The following is a 16,529-nucleotide window of genomic DNA, read 5'->3' as shown; positions in this document are numbered from 1 at the left end:
ACCATTCACTCCATTACAGAAAATTTCTACCCCACAAAAGAATTCTACTCTAAATAACCCCGATCCAGATTCATCTCATAATTCCCAGCAACTACTGTTTTCTCCTTCCACTGCTCCTGGATTTGATAACCAATTGGATCACATGCCGACACTTCGCACTCGCCGATTATCATCTATTGAAAATACTAGTAATGATTCAGTGCAATGTCCTATTACTGATCATGCGAATACACAGCCTACTCGAGATCATTCGCAGACCCATAATACGCCTTCCTCATTCAATTCGGAACCTTCTTTAGATCAGATTTTAAAATTCAATTCTGAACAAACTCATTCAGAAAATTCAACTTCTTCTACTTCTGAGTCTCGCAATTCTGATCAACAGGCTTCGTCGGATTCAGAACACAATTTATTATCTTCCTCACAGGGACAACGTCGACCACCTCAACGTTTTGGTTACTCGCAGAATGATTGGAGATACTCTTCTGCCAATTCAGTTCACACTCTTTCTTCCATCTCCGCCATACCGTCTTTTGCGTACTCTTCAGTTTTATCCAATTCAGCTATCCAAGACATTCTGAAGCGCTTGCTTCTCCTAACTCATCACAATGGCAGCATGCTGTGCGGGAAGAATATGATTCTTTAATTCGAAATGAAACATGGACATTATCTGATCTTCCTTTTGGACGGAAGGCAATCAATTGTAAGTGGGTGTATGCCTTAAAAACTAAGCCGGATGATACCATAGATACCATAGATCGTTACAAAGCACGTTTGGTCGCCAACGGGTGCTCGCAAAAATTCGGTACTGATTTTCATGAAACTTACTCACTTACAGTGAAATTCGATTCCATTCGTCTTGTACTTGCCATAGTCGCAAGAGAGGACATGCACATCAGACAGTTTGATATTAAGACGGTTTTTCTACATGGTCAATTACACGAAGAAACCTACATGAAACAAGTGCCTGGCTTCGAGGATCCACAGAACCCGACTACATGGATTGCGCGAAGCGAGTCGAGCGTGGAATGAGCGTCTTACTACATTCTTATCAACTCACCAGCTTAAGCAAAATGCTGCCGCTGCATGTGTTCATTATTCAGATATGAATTCGAAATTCATTGTTCTCATTTTCGTCGATGATGGGCTCTATTATTGAATATTATAATATCAATATGATGGGCTCTATTATTGAATATTATAATATCAATATGATGGGCTCTATTATTGAATATTATTTTCTGTCGCACTCAGCGATTTCCACAAGCTTGGCTTTGCATCAATTCTGCACTCTTCATGTGCATCAGTTCACAACCCCAAGTCGCCGCCCTTATTGTTCCGTATAGTTACGCAGCCTCACCCCTCAATCGTACCTTCGGGTGCAACACTGCAGCTCTGCACATCCAACTCATGATCACCCGCATGGAGACACCTGCCAATCCATCACTCCTCTGCTCCTCCAAGTCACCGCTAACCAGAGCCATGACCTACACTCTCTCGTCACTCACATCCTCACCTCCTCTCGATACGTCCATTCCACAAGCTCCCAAATACAATCGCGCTCTGCACCTTGCATCATCAGGTTCCTCGCGTCAGTCAAGTAATAACGTGTGCCTCCCAAACATTCCCACTTTCTTTTCGTGCCCGCGAGACGCTGACAACAAGTCTCGTATGAATAACCCAACTGCCGTGGTGTGCCATGCTTATTATCGCACCCACCTGAGCTGAGACAGATTTATATTAATGTATGTATGTATCAGCACACGTCGCCTACAACTCGTCAGTCAGGAAAATCGCCGGATCCTAGTGTACAATGACAATCCTATACAAACCCTGCAATCGCGCAAACCGGCTTCCTGCAGCAACCGGCAGAGCGGTACGAGAGCGCAGAGACATCCATCCTAAGCGACTAAGCTGCTGCACCACTAAACTCCGGTTGTATGTCTTTCAGCAAACCCACGACCTGTTGCATCGTCGGCCGCTTCGAAGGATGCTCCGCCGTGCACAGGTACCCGATCCGCAGAGCCTCCAGCATCTCGCTCTCCACCTTCGAGCTCGCCAGCCTCGGGTCCAGGCACTTGTACCCCCGCTTCTCCCGGATCAGCGCGCGCACCCACCCCACCAGGTTCCCGCCGTAGCTTTCGTGATAGTATGGACTCGTCGGCTTCTTCCCTGTCACAAGTTCAAGCACCAGCACCCCGAAACTGTACACATCACCACGAGTCGTTGCCTTCCACAACTGGCCATATTCGGGGGGACTGTAGCCTGGAGATCCACAGTAAGCTGGAGCCTCTGAATCAGGTCCTCCAGTGACAGTGAGGGTCCCGAGCCCAGAGTCTGCCAGGTGAGGCTCATAAATCGAATCCAACAAAATGTTACTTGATGTTACTGCGCGGTGAACAAGGTGGGGACAACAGCCATGGTGCAAAAAGGCCAGTGCCCGTGCCACTCCCAGGGCGATGCGGTGCCGCACTTGCCAGCTCAGTACATCATTTCTCGTTTCGAAGTCTGGATTTTCCCATGTATCTTTGGACCAGTCTTCGGGATTTTGCTGGCCTGAAAACAGACATGTATCTTTTTAGTGCACCTATCACTTGATTTCTACTGGAAAAGGATCTATGTGTATCTCTATTTCACATTACCTATAGTCAATGTGGGGGTATTTCCATCACGATATATGAAGCGGAAAGATGTTTCTATTCATTACAAAACACGCTGTATGAAACACCATTTCGTCACTTGCAGAAAGGCTCCGACACTTCCAATTATTACATTTGAAGGTTATTTTTCAAGACTAAGAAATGGTCGTTAATTTAACTAAACAGCTAGTAGTTTTTAAGGATTATCTAAAAGAAAAGGAAGAGGGTGAATTTTTTACCACTAGGTAGTTCATGTAGGCAACTCGAGAGGTCACCGTTTTCCATGAACTCATAAACTAGCACTCGTTCGTCACCCACCAAGCAATAGCCAACGAGAGTCACGAGGTTGGGATGTCTGATTCTCCCTAACGACTCCAATTGTGCTGCTTTCTCATACTCGTTGACAGGACCGCCTTCATACAGAACCTTGACAACAATTTGAAAACCCCCAGGCAGCGTCCCTTTGAAGGCTGGACCATAACCTCCATCAGATATCTGATTGTCCTTATGAAAGAGAGAGGTGGCTTTCAGGAGGTCTGCAAATGTGAGGTTAAGAAGAGGCTTCTCGAACATTATTACTGGAATAGACCCGGCCTGCGGAACTTGGCCTGCCCATGTGCTTGGGTCCGCTTCAAACGTCACCGGGAGTTTACTCGAAAGGTACTTGGAGACCTCTCTGTCTGTCAGCTTCTTAGGCTTCTTTTTTATGAACAAGAGCAAAATGGTTAGAAACCCACAACATAACACTATGCTCCCTAATACAATCCCAATAATTGCTCCCACTTTTAAGAGGCGCCTCCGGTGTCGTCCATGATGTGGACCCGAAGTTCCTGGAGTAGGAGGTGAATAAGAGGAACAGGGTTTCTCCAACACCAAACCACAGAGGTGCGGGTTGCCTTGAAAAGAAGCACTGCCAAAAGCGGCCCATTGCTTTGAATTGGGAACTTCTCCACTCAAATTGTTGTAGGAAAAGTTCACATGGCGCAAGGAAGCAAGAGACGCAAGCTCGGCTGGAATCACATCTGTAAGGTTATTAAAAGACAGATCCAAAGACTCCAAAGATGCTGCTGCAGACAAACTCACAGGAATACTTCCATTCAAATGATTGTGAGAAAGATCAAGAGAGACCAGGCTCTTCAGTGCAGCAAATGAGTCTGGTATAGGCCCTCCAAGGCTGCAAGACGAGAGATTTAGGTAGGAGATCTTGGTCATTCCAGTAACATCTGGGAGTAGCCCTTCCTCAAATGAATTTCTAGCCAACCCCAGGTAGTTGATTGAGCTCAACCCGTTGAAGTCCCGTGGAAGGGGACCACCCAACTGATTAGAAGATAGCTCCAGCTTCTCCAGTGCTGGTAGAGTGACTATGCTCTTTGGAATGGTGCCAACAAAGTTGTTGCTGTGGAGATCCAACTCCCGTATTTTAGACGAAACATTTTCTGGTAGAGCTCCTGTGAAGTTATTGCCGGAAAGTCTCACAACTACCAGGTTAGGAGATGCAAATAACTCTGCGGGGACGCTACCGTTCAAAAAGTTGTTGCTACAATCCAGGGAGCTTATCATACTATCAGCCCATGCCAGTTGCGGAAGAGAACCTCCCAACCTGTTGTCCGCCACTGAGAGGTCCTGCAGATCAGACAGCCCAATCAAGGACGAAGGTACGCTGCCATTGAATCTATTCGAAGAGAGTGACACTTTAAGCAACTTTTTTAAATTTCCAAAACCCGGAATTTGCCCCTCCAATGCGTTTCTAGAAATGTCAAGAGTCTGTAACCCTTCAAGCCTCTCAAATTGCCAAGTTAACGCTCCTGTCAACGAATTCCTGCTCAGATTGAGCAACTTCAATGTAGTGAGACTGTCAAACGCCCAAGGCACCTCTCCAGTCAACTGATTAGACGAAAGGTCCAGGTTCTGAAGAACAGGGTTTCTCTGCCTAAGCACAGGAATGTTTTCAGAGAAATTGTTTGAATGGAGATCTAAAACTTCTAGAAACTGCAAATCCCCAAGCTTCGAAGGCAAGGGCCCAGAAAGCAGGTTCTGTGAGATATCTAGAGTGGCTAGCTGCACAAGTTTGCTCACCATCGGAGACAAGCCACCTGTCAACCTATTCTGGGCAAGCCTAATAAACGAAAGGCTGGAGAGATTGTAGATGTCTAGAGGAATTTCTCCTGAGAGAAGATTATTTGACAAGTCAAGGAACTGCAATGAACTGAGAGCGCCCAATGTATCTGGCAAAATGGTTCCATTTAACCCACGACCACTTAGGGTAAGAGTCCGTATCTGTGCACGGGGTCCTAACCCGATGCAAGTCACAACTCCTTGCCAGTCACAAGTAGGAACCGATGTGTTGAAGTAAAGCTTGAAATCCGGCAGCACATTCTTCAAAAAATTAAAAAGGTGGGTCTCATCGGGTGTCTGTGCAGCGACGCCTGGGAAAACAATCGTCGTCAGTAGCAGCAATGTAACCACTGTAGCATTCGGCCCCGCCATAACCAAATGAGTGTCACCCCTAGAGGAGTATCGCCCTTTGACAGCTACTCTCGATGGCATCATGTTTCTGCATCTCCGGAACCCTGAAATTCCACTTGCTGAACAGTTCCCGCTACAATGTCACTGAGCAGGTCGCTGCGCTTCATCTGTTTGGCACACCAACTTGTAAAGTAATAAAATGTGATGACCTAAACACCATCGCACTGCATCGAATGTCTTGGAACGTGAACTTCCGAGATGAGGAAAAAGAAGGCTGCTGACTACCATTGCAAAATGATGTTTAGCCTAGCATCATGTAACATGAAACATTGCATCCTCATGAGACGAACGACATGAAAGAAACACTCTTCGCCACTTTCACTCCCGTCGCCAGAGATGAGCCTCCTGGTAGTAGGTAGTCTTCAGCGACCAGGTTTGTGAAACTGTCCGAAAAATACCTGCAGACTACTCGGGTTTACTTCCCGACGCCGGCATCCTAGTACACCCTTGCCTAATGCCTACTCTCTCAATCGCAATGCAGAGAAAACTAATCCGTTTTGTACAATGTTTTGACAATGGAGTTTCCACTAGCGAAATCAACCAGACTGCTTAGAGTCACTCCCATCCAATCAATGCACTGTCACATTTTCAATTGTAGTTTTACTCTGAAATCCACAGTCCTCTTCCCGCTTCTTTCACAAAAATCTCTTCTCCGGTACACCCTCCAAGCAATGCTATATCGAACTTCCCGCCAAACACAAATCGCAAAGTGCATGAAACGTTGTCCCCTAAACTCGAAACAAGTGTACCAAACAACCCGTCTCTCCACGTCCAAAATCACCACGCCACTTCATCTGCCGTTCAATGCACATATTAGCGCTGAAAAAGTTCACTATGGTCTACGCAACACTCGTCCACCGCTGCGAAACCTCCAGTAATACTCGCTACCCACACGACCTCTTCAATCCGGCGCTCAAGCAGGAAAGGACGCTGTTCAACAGTTCTAACAACCTCCAAGCACGGCACATCCAGAATAGTTACACCCCACGTTAACACACCAGTGGCTTCCTTTTCGCGTGCACGCTCCAAAGCTGATCAATGCGGCAGCAGCAAAAGTCATCCCACGATACGCACAACAGCATAACGCCGGCGCACCAGTCGAAAGACGAGCCACCAAGGACTCTACTGCCAGCAGAACCGGGACCCAGCAGAGCCGAGTTGGGGCAACAAACCACGACACTCGCCAGTGGCATGAGCAGCGAGGAACAAACTCCCTCGCTTCCAGTCAATCACGCTCCAGCCTGGCAAATTACCGACCTCCGTAGATCCACAACCTCCCAAAAACACCAGTTTGTCTCATCTCTGAATCGAACTAGAGAACGACATCGTTGCCAGGTATCACCACTGCACCGATCACCAGGATAGGCTCATTCATCGACCGGGCTGGAATACCAAATCGTCACCGTCACGGAGCACTGGTAGCCTGGGGCATTGAGTCGCACCCAAAAGTATCGGCACGTTTTCCCTGCAATTAAAAGCAAGCAAGATCTGGAATGGCTGCAGTTACTGCAGTGCATTAAAAGCACTCGTTTGAGGCGCTAATAGTGGTAAGAATGGTGAAGAGACGTTGATTTTTATTCCGGATCTGTGGCAGTCGCCAGAGAGACATTCACATTGAGAGTTCGTCGTCGCACCAGATCTCTCCACTAAGAGCTTGCTGCCCTGAATTTCTGCAGAGGGTCCAGGTAAATAAAGCAGTTTGCTCCCAGATTGAGAGTGGCTCTATTTCTCGCTGTCACTCTTCTCTCTCTTTTTGTCTATGCTAGATTGAGAGGTCAACTGGAGAATTTCGGTTGTCGATTTCAACTAAAACCAATTCGGTGAGTTTCATTAAGTGTGCAGTAATTTCAGCACCTAAGGTGGCAGACTTGCCGTTGGGAGGAGGTTCCAGTTTAGTTTGTTCTTTTTTCATTCATGTATATGTATATATATATATATATATATCTATATGTTTGTGTAGATGTCAACCATAGAATGTCGGAGGAAGGGCATATTTCAGTCCCGGTCGTGGTAGGCTTGTCATTCATGATGAAGCGCATTGAATTACGCAAGCGAGACCCACACATTTGTTCAGTTTATCTTTTTTTCCATTCACAATTTGTATCTTGCAGAGGTCTTCTTTTTTCTTTTTCTTTTTTAATGGAAAAAGTGATAAGGTGTCATGTTACGCTTTCATCGAACTTTTCACCTTGTAACCTATAGTTATATGTATTTCAATGCAATTATTTCTTACATGAGTGCAGCAACAAATACAGAAATCTCTATTCTTTATTACATTCGAGTTTTCTTACCAAAGCATGTGATTAATAAAGTCACTTACTGTGGAGTCTTCATGTGTGTAACCCCACTTTAAAAGTCTTTCAAAGTCTTTGAGGTTTTTATTTAGCAAATAAATTTCATTCTTTAGAAGGTTAGGTATTTAGAGATAGTATAAAATAAGAAGTTCATATGAAATGAAAAAGATTTACTTGAGCTACTGTAATTTTTATATGTTGTTATATTCCATACTTTGATTCTGAAATGTTTCTAAAGTAATATCAAATTTTGGTTTTTTTTTTAATTGTATTTCGAATGTATCATTTTAGCAGTTTTTGGCACGTATTTTTAATTGTTATAAAAATCATTTGTTAAAAAGGGTGTGATGCAAGTTTTCAAGGACAACATCGTCATGTCATGTCATGTACTCAAGAAGTATATTTCACTTTATTTTATTTTTTCTCATAACTTTATTTTTGTCAATTTTTATGAGGACAAAGCCAACAAATTGAGACTTCTCAATTTTAGCCAATCACACGCTTTTAAAGTTGCACCCTCTTGGTTTCTCAACCAAGCATGAAGATTCCATAATGCTTTTTTGAATCTTATCTTTCATGCTTCAACTTTTCATTTGAAGACTGTATTCTTGGCTTGAGCATTCCAGTGACCATTTTCTAGAATTGTCTGCGTGGTTTCAACAAACTATTTACAATTAATGCTTTAATTGCAACTACATTGTATATGCTTCAGCTTGTTTGTCACCATAATCATAATCAAACCACAATAATAAGATACAAGTGGAAGGAAGTTTTTTTTTTGTGACGTTTAGTTGATAAGATTTCACATAATAGATAATAGTCGTGAAATCTTATCAACTTAACGTCACCAAAAAACTTCCTTCAGACAACTGAATAGAAATATCCATAAAATTTGTCATGTTTTAAAATGATAATGAAAACAGATTATCAATTCATTTGATGGCTTTTTTCCCAGCAAATGATGAATTAAAAGGTGAGGTTTCCATGCTTGCTTCATAAAAACCAACACAGCCATCACATTATCCTTTCTTAGTATTTTTACTTTCGAAGAGTAAAATTCTATCAGTTTTTGTACCCATTTACAGATATGGTCTAGCCCTAAATTCATTGTTTCAGAATTACCTGGAAAGGTTGATTAGGTCAGCAGGCAGAAAGGGCAGGAAGAAGATAGAGCTGAGCTCGAATTGGGGTTTCGAAGCAGTCTGTTGTCCCACACGAACTGAATATAAGGCGCTCGTAGTTTGACCTCTCGGATCCTTCACTTCCATCCTTGGATTCTAAGGTCAGGGGCAATGGGATTCAACTCACGACCTTCGCCAGATTCGGCCGAATGCGATTCTGCTTTAGAATGGCAAATTCGGCCAAACTGCGCGCCGAGCGGGGTCCGGATCGCTCAGCTCCGTGTACCACCAGTCAATTCCCTTCCAAGGCGGCGAATGCTTCAACCTTCACTCCCTTCCTGGCTCTCGCCCACTGCCGCTGCGCAACATCTGGGCGATCGTCCACGTCCATCCCAATTTCCGCTTCGGCGGTGAAAAGCGGGCGGGAGTGAGGACAAGACCCACAAATATTCTTCGATTCATGGTGTCAGTCCCTGCTTCGGCATGTGATCTGGAGACAATGTCCTCCCACCTTTTGCACCTCCTTCTTCTTCTTCTTCTTCTTCCTGTGGAATTGCATGTTTGTGGGTGTTGTTTTCTTTTTTCGAAATTAGGGTTTGGGCCTGGATGCAGTGTGAACCGTGATAATTTGGGGCGTGTTTTCGTTCACACTTGAAGAGTTCCGGCCCCTTCGTCTAAAGTCAATTATGCCTGCTTCCCAGAACGGTCAGAAAGTCCGCTCTGTGAAGGGAACATGGATGAATGAACCTCGTTCCGTTGGTTAAATGAATGAACTATATCATTCATCGTAACCATCGAGAATACATCAATTCTCATTCGTTCCCATTGGATGAATAATGTTATATTCATCCATCGTTGTCTTCCTGTTCATTTGCGTTCGTCGTTCATTCGTTCAATTCATCCATCCATCCAGACCTAGTCAATACCATTTGTTGATGAGTGTGGGGTCTACCCACTTGTACCAAAAGAAAAATCAAATCTAACTAGTGCTTCCAAACTTTAAATAAAAATTACCTTTTTTTTCTCAAGAAAAGTAGTTATCTCCATTCTTGAGTATGTATGTATTTTTATTTATTTATTATTTATTTTCACACCAACCAACATAAATAAATAAGTAATAAAAATATATTTAGCTAATTGGGAACCATGCTTAATATTGGAGTACATGAGTTTTATGATCTTCTAGTTTTGTTCTAATTTATTTTTTAAACGCGTCACTTATAAATTTGAAGTAAAATTTTGGTTTGATTAGTATGTAAATAAATAAATAAGTGAACTTTGAAGTTTTTCAAAGTTTACTTATGGTGTAATAAAAGTATGAGTAATAAAAGTAGAGGTTTTCTTAACTTAGCTCATATTTTGTTCATAATATTGGATAAGATAATTTTCTTGTGGTTAAAAAATTATGTTAGGTTTTTGTATCTAATAATAAGAATAATAAGGCCATTTTATGATTAAAATAAATATGGGTCCTTCAAAATTAGAAAAATTTATTTTTTATATTAATACATATCAAGATTAGGCCAATATATCTTGTTGATATACTTAAATAATTTACTTTGCAACTGTTCTTATTATTTTTAAAAAATAATTTATATTATATTTTCTTGTGGATGCTTCTAGTATTTTTTTCACAATTTTTTTTCATTTTTTTTGTTTTTTTGTTTTTATGTGCTTTGTTATTATTTGATTTATTATTTTATTACTACTATTTTTATTAAAATTGTAATTTTATAATTTCTTAACCTTCATGTTAGATATTATAGAATGTATTACAATATATTAGTGTAATATTTCTATAAAAGTTTATATTAAAAAGAATGGTAATTTGGTGTTTGTGCAAATTGCTCAGTATAATATATTAATAAAAACAATGTGCACAATTGTTATAAAAAATAAAAACTACAAACTAATATTGAAGGTTTGATTATTTGAAAGTTTTACTTTCTAAAATTATCTTTAAAGATGTTTACAAAATACATATATTTTTTAAAAAATAATTAAAAAGTGCTACTATATTTTTGTTAGCATATATATATATATATATATATATATATATATATATAATCATCCATATATTTGTATATATCTCTTAAATAATAATAAAAATTTCAACCAAATTTAATGAATAAAGTGTTAAAGTCTAGAGATATTAAAAAGATAGTAATAATAAAGATTATCAAAAGCAAAAATTAATATACATTATATACAAAAGCCAAATACAAAAAGTCAAATCATCACTAAATTTAACAAAAAAAATTTGCAATTAAAATTCAAGTATAAGGTATTTATCTATATTTAAATTGATATTATGATAGGGAGTTGAAAAATGATGTCTCTATATTTCTTCTTGCTCTTCTAATCTTAAATTACAAAAGTTACTTGCAATAGATTTTTCTTTATAAGTTTAAATATGATATTTTAACTACATTTATAATTTTTTTGTAAAAAAGATAATTTTTGAGCATGTCATGCTATTGTATTTAGTATAACCAATCATAAAAAGCTTAATAGAAGAAAATTTAGATATACAAGTGTTCAAAGAGGACAAATCTAAATTGACAAAACTTTCAAAGGAATAACTTATGATAGATTGTCCACCTCAAACATATCTATTGGCCCAATATGAAAAAAAACCAACGATAAAAAAAACACTCTCAATCTATACTTGGGCCTTGTTTTATCAAACCACACAAATTTGGTTTATATAAGTTGCTTCAAATGTTATCTTTATTTACACATGTTAAAAAATATATATTTCTAATATTAGCCAAAGTAGAATGTCTTGGTGACTACCACCTAAAGACTATATCTTGGTGAATATCCACAATCAACTAAAGAAAAAGGATTTGGTTGCACAAATAATGAATCCTAAAACAACTAGCCTTGCACTAATCTATCCACCATAATGCTATAAAACCAAGTCAAGAGCCACTTGAAGAACAAAAATCCTATTTAGAAATTAGCTCTTAGATCTGAAAAGAGACAATACCTTTCAGGAACGTAATTTGTTGAGAGTAATATGTCCACTGGGATTGTGATGCAATTGTGATCCAGAGAGCTACGGACATCCTGAATCCGTTAGGAATCCGAGAGACCGTTACAGTTTCAAACCTGCTATTACAACTGGGAAAATGTCAAGTTCTTGTGGTAGCCGAACCTTGTGCACACTCGGAGATCTGTGGAGGAGCTACAAAACCAATAGGGTACTTCGACAACGGTTGGCCTCGACATGGACCGGTTTGCATTTAACGAAGAAGAAAAGCTGTTGTTGGTAACAGATCAACGTGAAGTATACGATGGGTGAGAGATCAAAGCAGGTGGGTTAAAAGTGTCTCACCAAATCCACGAACCGCCAGCAGCATCACTGTGCTCCCTCAAATTCGCAAGTCGGGTGAACATGTTTCGTTCTGTGCTCTCTGTACATGAGAAGTAGGAAACACAAGGCGTCAAAAGAAAGGGCATCAGAGATCAATGGTTACCTGTGACAGAGAATAAAAGAGACAAAAAAAAATGAACAAAAAATAAATCTTTGTTACTTACTGCAAGTTGTAGCGGCGTCTTGGTGTTGTTCCACAACACATTTTGTTTCTCCGCGCAATGAGTTCAGTTCTTTTTTAGTGTCTCGATTCTCTTTCAGTTCGTACTCTAATGGCAACTTTGATCTCTTCGCGGCAATATGGAATTGATAATTAAGCAACTGACTAACTGCACAGTGAGCTGAAATTCTAGCAGAGAGCAGAATCTGAACCGAGATATAGTTGAAGCTCATGAAAGGGCTAGCAACGAATGGAAGTAGGACTGAGATACTTGGTGTGAAATTTCAGCTAGCTAAGGAGCAAATCGGTGCATGGAAGGGGTGACTTCAAAATGAAAGACACAAATAAGTAGGGTTTAGAATTACCCACTAGATAGAAGGTATAAGTGAGGAGGAGACTCGGTGAAAGAGAGAGGAATACACAACCCAAATTGCCCAAAAATGGGGTTAATGCATTTGTATGCCGAGTCCGATCATCGCAGGTGTGGGATGGCACGTGCATCTTCTAAGTGGAACTGGAACCTTGTTAAAGCAGAGCTCGGTCATGTAATCACCTCAACCTTTCCAATCTTCAATCATAAACTGGAATTGTTTCAGTAAAGTGGATAGTAGTCATAATACACACACTACAAAAAAGCATGAATCTGTACTGCTGTTGCTAAAGTCCAAGAAAAATGTTACGTTCTGATCTTTAGCACAATCGTTTGGGGTGACACTCCAGCCAAGAAGAGTCACGCACAGGATCCGCGATCCTCACTTCATATACGGAAGACCCGGTGAACGAGGTGCTCTTGGCGTCAAAGAAGGTGGGTTGCCACAAGTATGTCTAAGAAAAAACAAATGTTCTAATGCACAGCTTGACCGAACAACAATGCCAATATTTTCTTAAGAGTTGAAATTCAAAACCATTTCATAAGACATGCTGCTCTTGCACACAATAGAAAATTTAGCAGAAATCACAAAAACGTTATTGGAATCACATTTACTTGGGGTGTGTACAGTGATAGAGCATCCCGAGACGGTTGCAGCACCTCCGCAGGAACGTTATGGTGCTGATTTCAAGAAAATGAACAAGGCAGCTGCCATCCAGTAAGGAGAAATAGCTTGCCGTGCCTCTGGAATCTTTTACCATTCCCATAGTTCTCTGTAACCACGTGACGCAGTGACGGTAGTTCTGTTGATGTCATTTGTTGACCTATTGCAGATCCATGAGCTGTGAAATCTCATTGTTTTGCCCCCGTTTGTTGTGAATCTGCAGCCATTATTGTAAAGCAAACGAACAGCGAACTGCCCGGGAGCGATTCTTCTGCCATATACAACCTAAAAAAGTCCTTGTAAAAAGAACAAATCCAGAAAAGCGTTCTCCATTCATGTTGCGCGTAAATTTGTAATGCCTGCAGTTGCAACAGAAGTGTACATGATGAGGTCTTGTGTTATATGAATTCTTGCATCTTAATTGAATGGGAAATTGCCACTATTTAGCTCGATGAATGAAGAACACATAAGAGCTCTGCTTCATGTGTATGTTGTTTTGTGCAGAACACAACATGGAAACTACCCTCAGACAACAACCCAAATCATAGATATGGGATTTCACACCCCGGGTAATACATTCAACTTCTGCACCAAAGTTCTACACCCTAGAATATCATTCGACTGCTTCGACAATGCCAAAAATAAGTCTTGTGTGTGTACCCAACCCGTGAATCCCGCATTGAATTTCCTTCTGAATGAGACTACGCTTTCCAATTTGGTATGTGGTATTGCATCCAATTATGCAGAGATGGAAACTTTGAGACGCTGATAGCAGGTGGATACCAAGATGACTGGGTCGACATGAACGAGTACTTCAAGTCAAGGTATCCAGAGAAGCACGCGGAGGCACCACGGCGAATGGAGGTCATCACCAACAAAACTTTCGAGCTATCAAAAGATTTCATCAGGGACAAGTTTCATTCCCAGGCACCTCCGAAGAAGAGGTTCATCTTGTCCCGATTCCAGAACGTGCCTAAGCGGATCGACAACTACAACTACACTGAGTTAAACCGTGCTCCCCCATACCACAAACCTCACGGATGCGGAGGGCGACATGCGCCTCCACCAGGCGGCATATACAAGATATGAATATCAACAATATCAACAACAACAACGATCGAAGGATTCCTCGACTTGTACCGACATTGAGCAAAAACTTACCCGCACCCGAAAACAACCACTAATGGGGGACCCAATTGTGCTGCTGATGAGATACGATTTTTCTAAGCATGAAAAAGCACATGGTGAATTAAAAAAACCTGCACACCCTAAACCTTTTCTACGTTCCTGCAACTGGCCCGCCAGTTTGCAAATTAGGTCAAGGGAAATGCTTCCTTCTCATTGAAGACCAGAACCTGGAGTTCACAGCACATGTGTGGGGGCCAATCCACTAGTGTCGCGTGAAGCCATAGCTGAAGCAGATCTGCAACGATGAACACCTTCCTGTCTCGTCGAAAACACAGATCAAGTGTGCAAAATCCTTGGGGATCCACAAGTCGAAAATGGCATTGAATTGTTCCGCTTCGGAAGGAAAATCTCACCGACTCCAGTGAAGAATGCCGACAGCTGCCGTTGCCATGACCATGTGTGCAATTCTTAATGGAAAAGTGAAGAGTGTAGAAAAGATTTTTGTCTTGGAAAGGATGGTTTTCTGCTGTAAAGGTTCCGTTTTGGTGATTCATTCTTGTGTGTAGAAAATGAGGAAGAGTGTGATGAGTCTAGTGAAACAAACTGAATTGAATCCTCATTTAAACCAAATTCACTCCCCATGGATTCTCTTTAATTTGGCTTGACATGGATTCTGCTTTGGAATAATATTAAGTATGGTATTATGCATACATTCAAAAATTTACCAGAATAAAATCAATAAACTCAAAAGAACATAGATAATGTGAATCTAATTCTAAACCAAGAGTGTAAAGCTGAAAGTTGTAAATTAAAAATGAACCATGTTTAACACAAATAAGACTGGTGTTTTTGTAATTATTTATTCTTCTTTCATTAATGTTTACTCGATTATAAAAATTTCTCAAGGATAAACAATTAAAAAGAAATAGTTTGTTGAATGATGTTATAGAATCAAGGATAAAAAATTAATGTTATTGACCAAACAATTCAAAAAATAAGTTGATTTGAAAATAAAAGTTTTTTTTGTTTGGTATCACATTTACACATTGAATTTTTGTTTGTGAAGCATAGTTTAATAAAATTGAGCATTGCATATAATTTTTCTTTATGTTTATTTTATGTTTTTATCTATTAAAAGTACCCTTGTAAAAAACTAGTGGAAACTCATGTTGTTGGCTATGGAAAAGTTGAGACATTTCAATTTGCCAAACAGAAATCAACGTCTAAAGAATTAAAACTCCAAATAAAACAAAACAAAAAAATGAATAATAATGAAACCATTCATGTTTCTTCAATGTTATTCACAAAGGCAATTCTTGTTTACTTTAGTAGCTAGAATGACTAGTTTATTAAAAGAAAATTGTGATTTTTAACAACAAAAAGGCTTCTTTTATCTTTATGTTATACATATATAGATTGGAGTTTGTTTGTTTGTTTGTTTGTTTGTTTGTTTTTTTTTTTCCCTTTCTCAAGTATGAATTTAATCATCAATAAATGATCCAAAATTTGGTTTGTTTTTCAGCTATGTACATAGTGCATTCTTTTAAATCTCTTTATTTCTCTTTATTTTTATTAATTGTTTTGAAACTACTTTTGCATTCATTATTGATTGACACGTTTTTTTTCAAAACAATGTCAGTTGACCTAACAATGTACAATTTATTTGAAAGTGTACAATGTCAATGGTATCGATGAAAGGTTTCTTCATTTTATCTTTCTTAAATCGATCGCTTTATCAGTGACCACATTTATTTTTTAAAAAATTATCTCATCATCATGGTTGAAAACATTCAACAAAGTTAAACAATAGTTATGGGCAAATCAATAAATTTGTACTACATTCCTTCATTGATTTTTCAAAAAAACTAAACATGGAACCCTTGGTTCCAATTCAAGTGTGGCTTGTAACACTTACGAATACTACAATACAAAATGACTTATGAAGTGCATAGGTTGTGCAAATTGAATTTGCCCTCTTTTTCACCTAAGTTATTTCATTTTGCAAAAAAGATAGGACTGTTTTAAAACAAGTTCTTTTCATTCTTAAGAATTTTTCATTCTTTTTGGTTAAAAATATTGTTTTCTTTGTTTAAAGGCAGAGATTGAGATACCAATTGTTTGAGAAAGCAGATGCATTGAGGCCTTAGAAAGTTATAATTCTTGTGGGCATTTCCACATCTCTATTACTCTCTACACGGGTTTCCTCATGTCTTTCTACTTTTAGGGTATAAAACATACAATTAATTGG

The 16,529-nt window shown here is 39.8% G+C and overlaps 3 protein-coding genes across 5 annotated transcripts; 1 reads left to right on the top strand and 2 right to left on the bottom strand.

Moving 5' to 3' along the window:
- Nucleotides 1-1,667: 1,667 nt before the first annotated feature.
- On the bottom strand, nt 1,668-6,876 carry LOC112285718 (uncharacterized). Its single transcript, XM_090252289.1, has 3 exons — nt 6,164-6,876; nt 2,879-5,959; nt 1,668-2,556 (listed from the first exon to the last, which is right to left on the bottom strand). Exons 2-3 carry the CDS (start codon nt 5,187-5,189, stop codon nt 1,910-1,912), a joined length of 2,958 nt encoding a protein of 985 aa, XP_090108415.1. The 5' UTR covers nt 5,190-5,959; nt 6,164-6,876; the 3' UTR covers nt 1,668-1,909.
- Nucleotides 6,877-11,288: 4,412 nt separating this feature from the next.
- On the bottom strand, nt 11,289-12,352 carry LOC112285719 (uncharacterized). Of its 3 annotated transcripts, none has more exons than XM_090252294.1 (3): nt 12,124-12,352; nt 11,921-11,999; nt 11,289-11,706 (listed from the first exon to the last, which is right to left on the bottom strand). In XM_090252294.1, the coding sequence occupies exons 1-3, from the start codon at nt 12,350-12,352 to the stop codon at nt 11,550-11,552; spliced, it is 465 nt and encodes a 154-aa protein (XP_090108420.1). In that variant the 3' UTR covers nt 11,289-11,549. The 3 variants fall into 3 exon arrangements, with proteins under 3 accessions (XP_090108420.1, XP_073391694.1, XP_024382536.1); XM_073535593.2 differs by having other exon boundaries at nt 11,289-11,697; XM_024526768.3 differs by having other exon boundaries at nt 11,289-11,694.
- Nucleotides 12,353-12,529: 177 nt separating this feature from the next.
- On the top strand, nt 12,530-14,920 carry LOC112285957 (uncharacterized). The gene is made up of 6 exons (XM_024527381.2): nt 12,530-12,664; nt 12,840-12,924; nt 13,120-13,207; nt 13,377-13,452; nt 13,658-13,722; nt 13,900-14,920. Exons 1-6 carry the CDS (start codon nt 12,560-12,562, stop codon nt 14,240-14,242), a joined length of 762 nt encoding a protein of 253 aa, XP_024383149.1. The 5' UTR covers nt 12,530-12,559; the 3' UTR covers nt 14,243-14,920.
- Nucleotides 14,921-16,529: the final 1,609 nt, after the last annotated feature.

This window comes from Physcomitrium patens, chromosome 8 (assembly GCF_059467195.1).
Source record: "Physcomitrium patens ecotype Gransden chromosome 8, ASM5946719v1, whole genome shotgun sequence".
Classification (NCBI taxonomy): Eukaryota; Viridiplantae; Streptophyta; class Bryopsida; order Funariales; family Funariaceae; genus Physcomitrium; species Physcomitrium patens.
The sequence above is the reverse complement of the archived record's forward strand: the minus strand, read 5'-3'. Positions and strand labels throughout refer to the sequence as shown.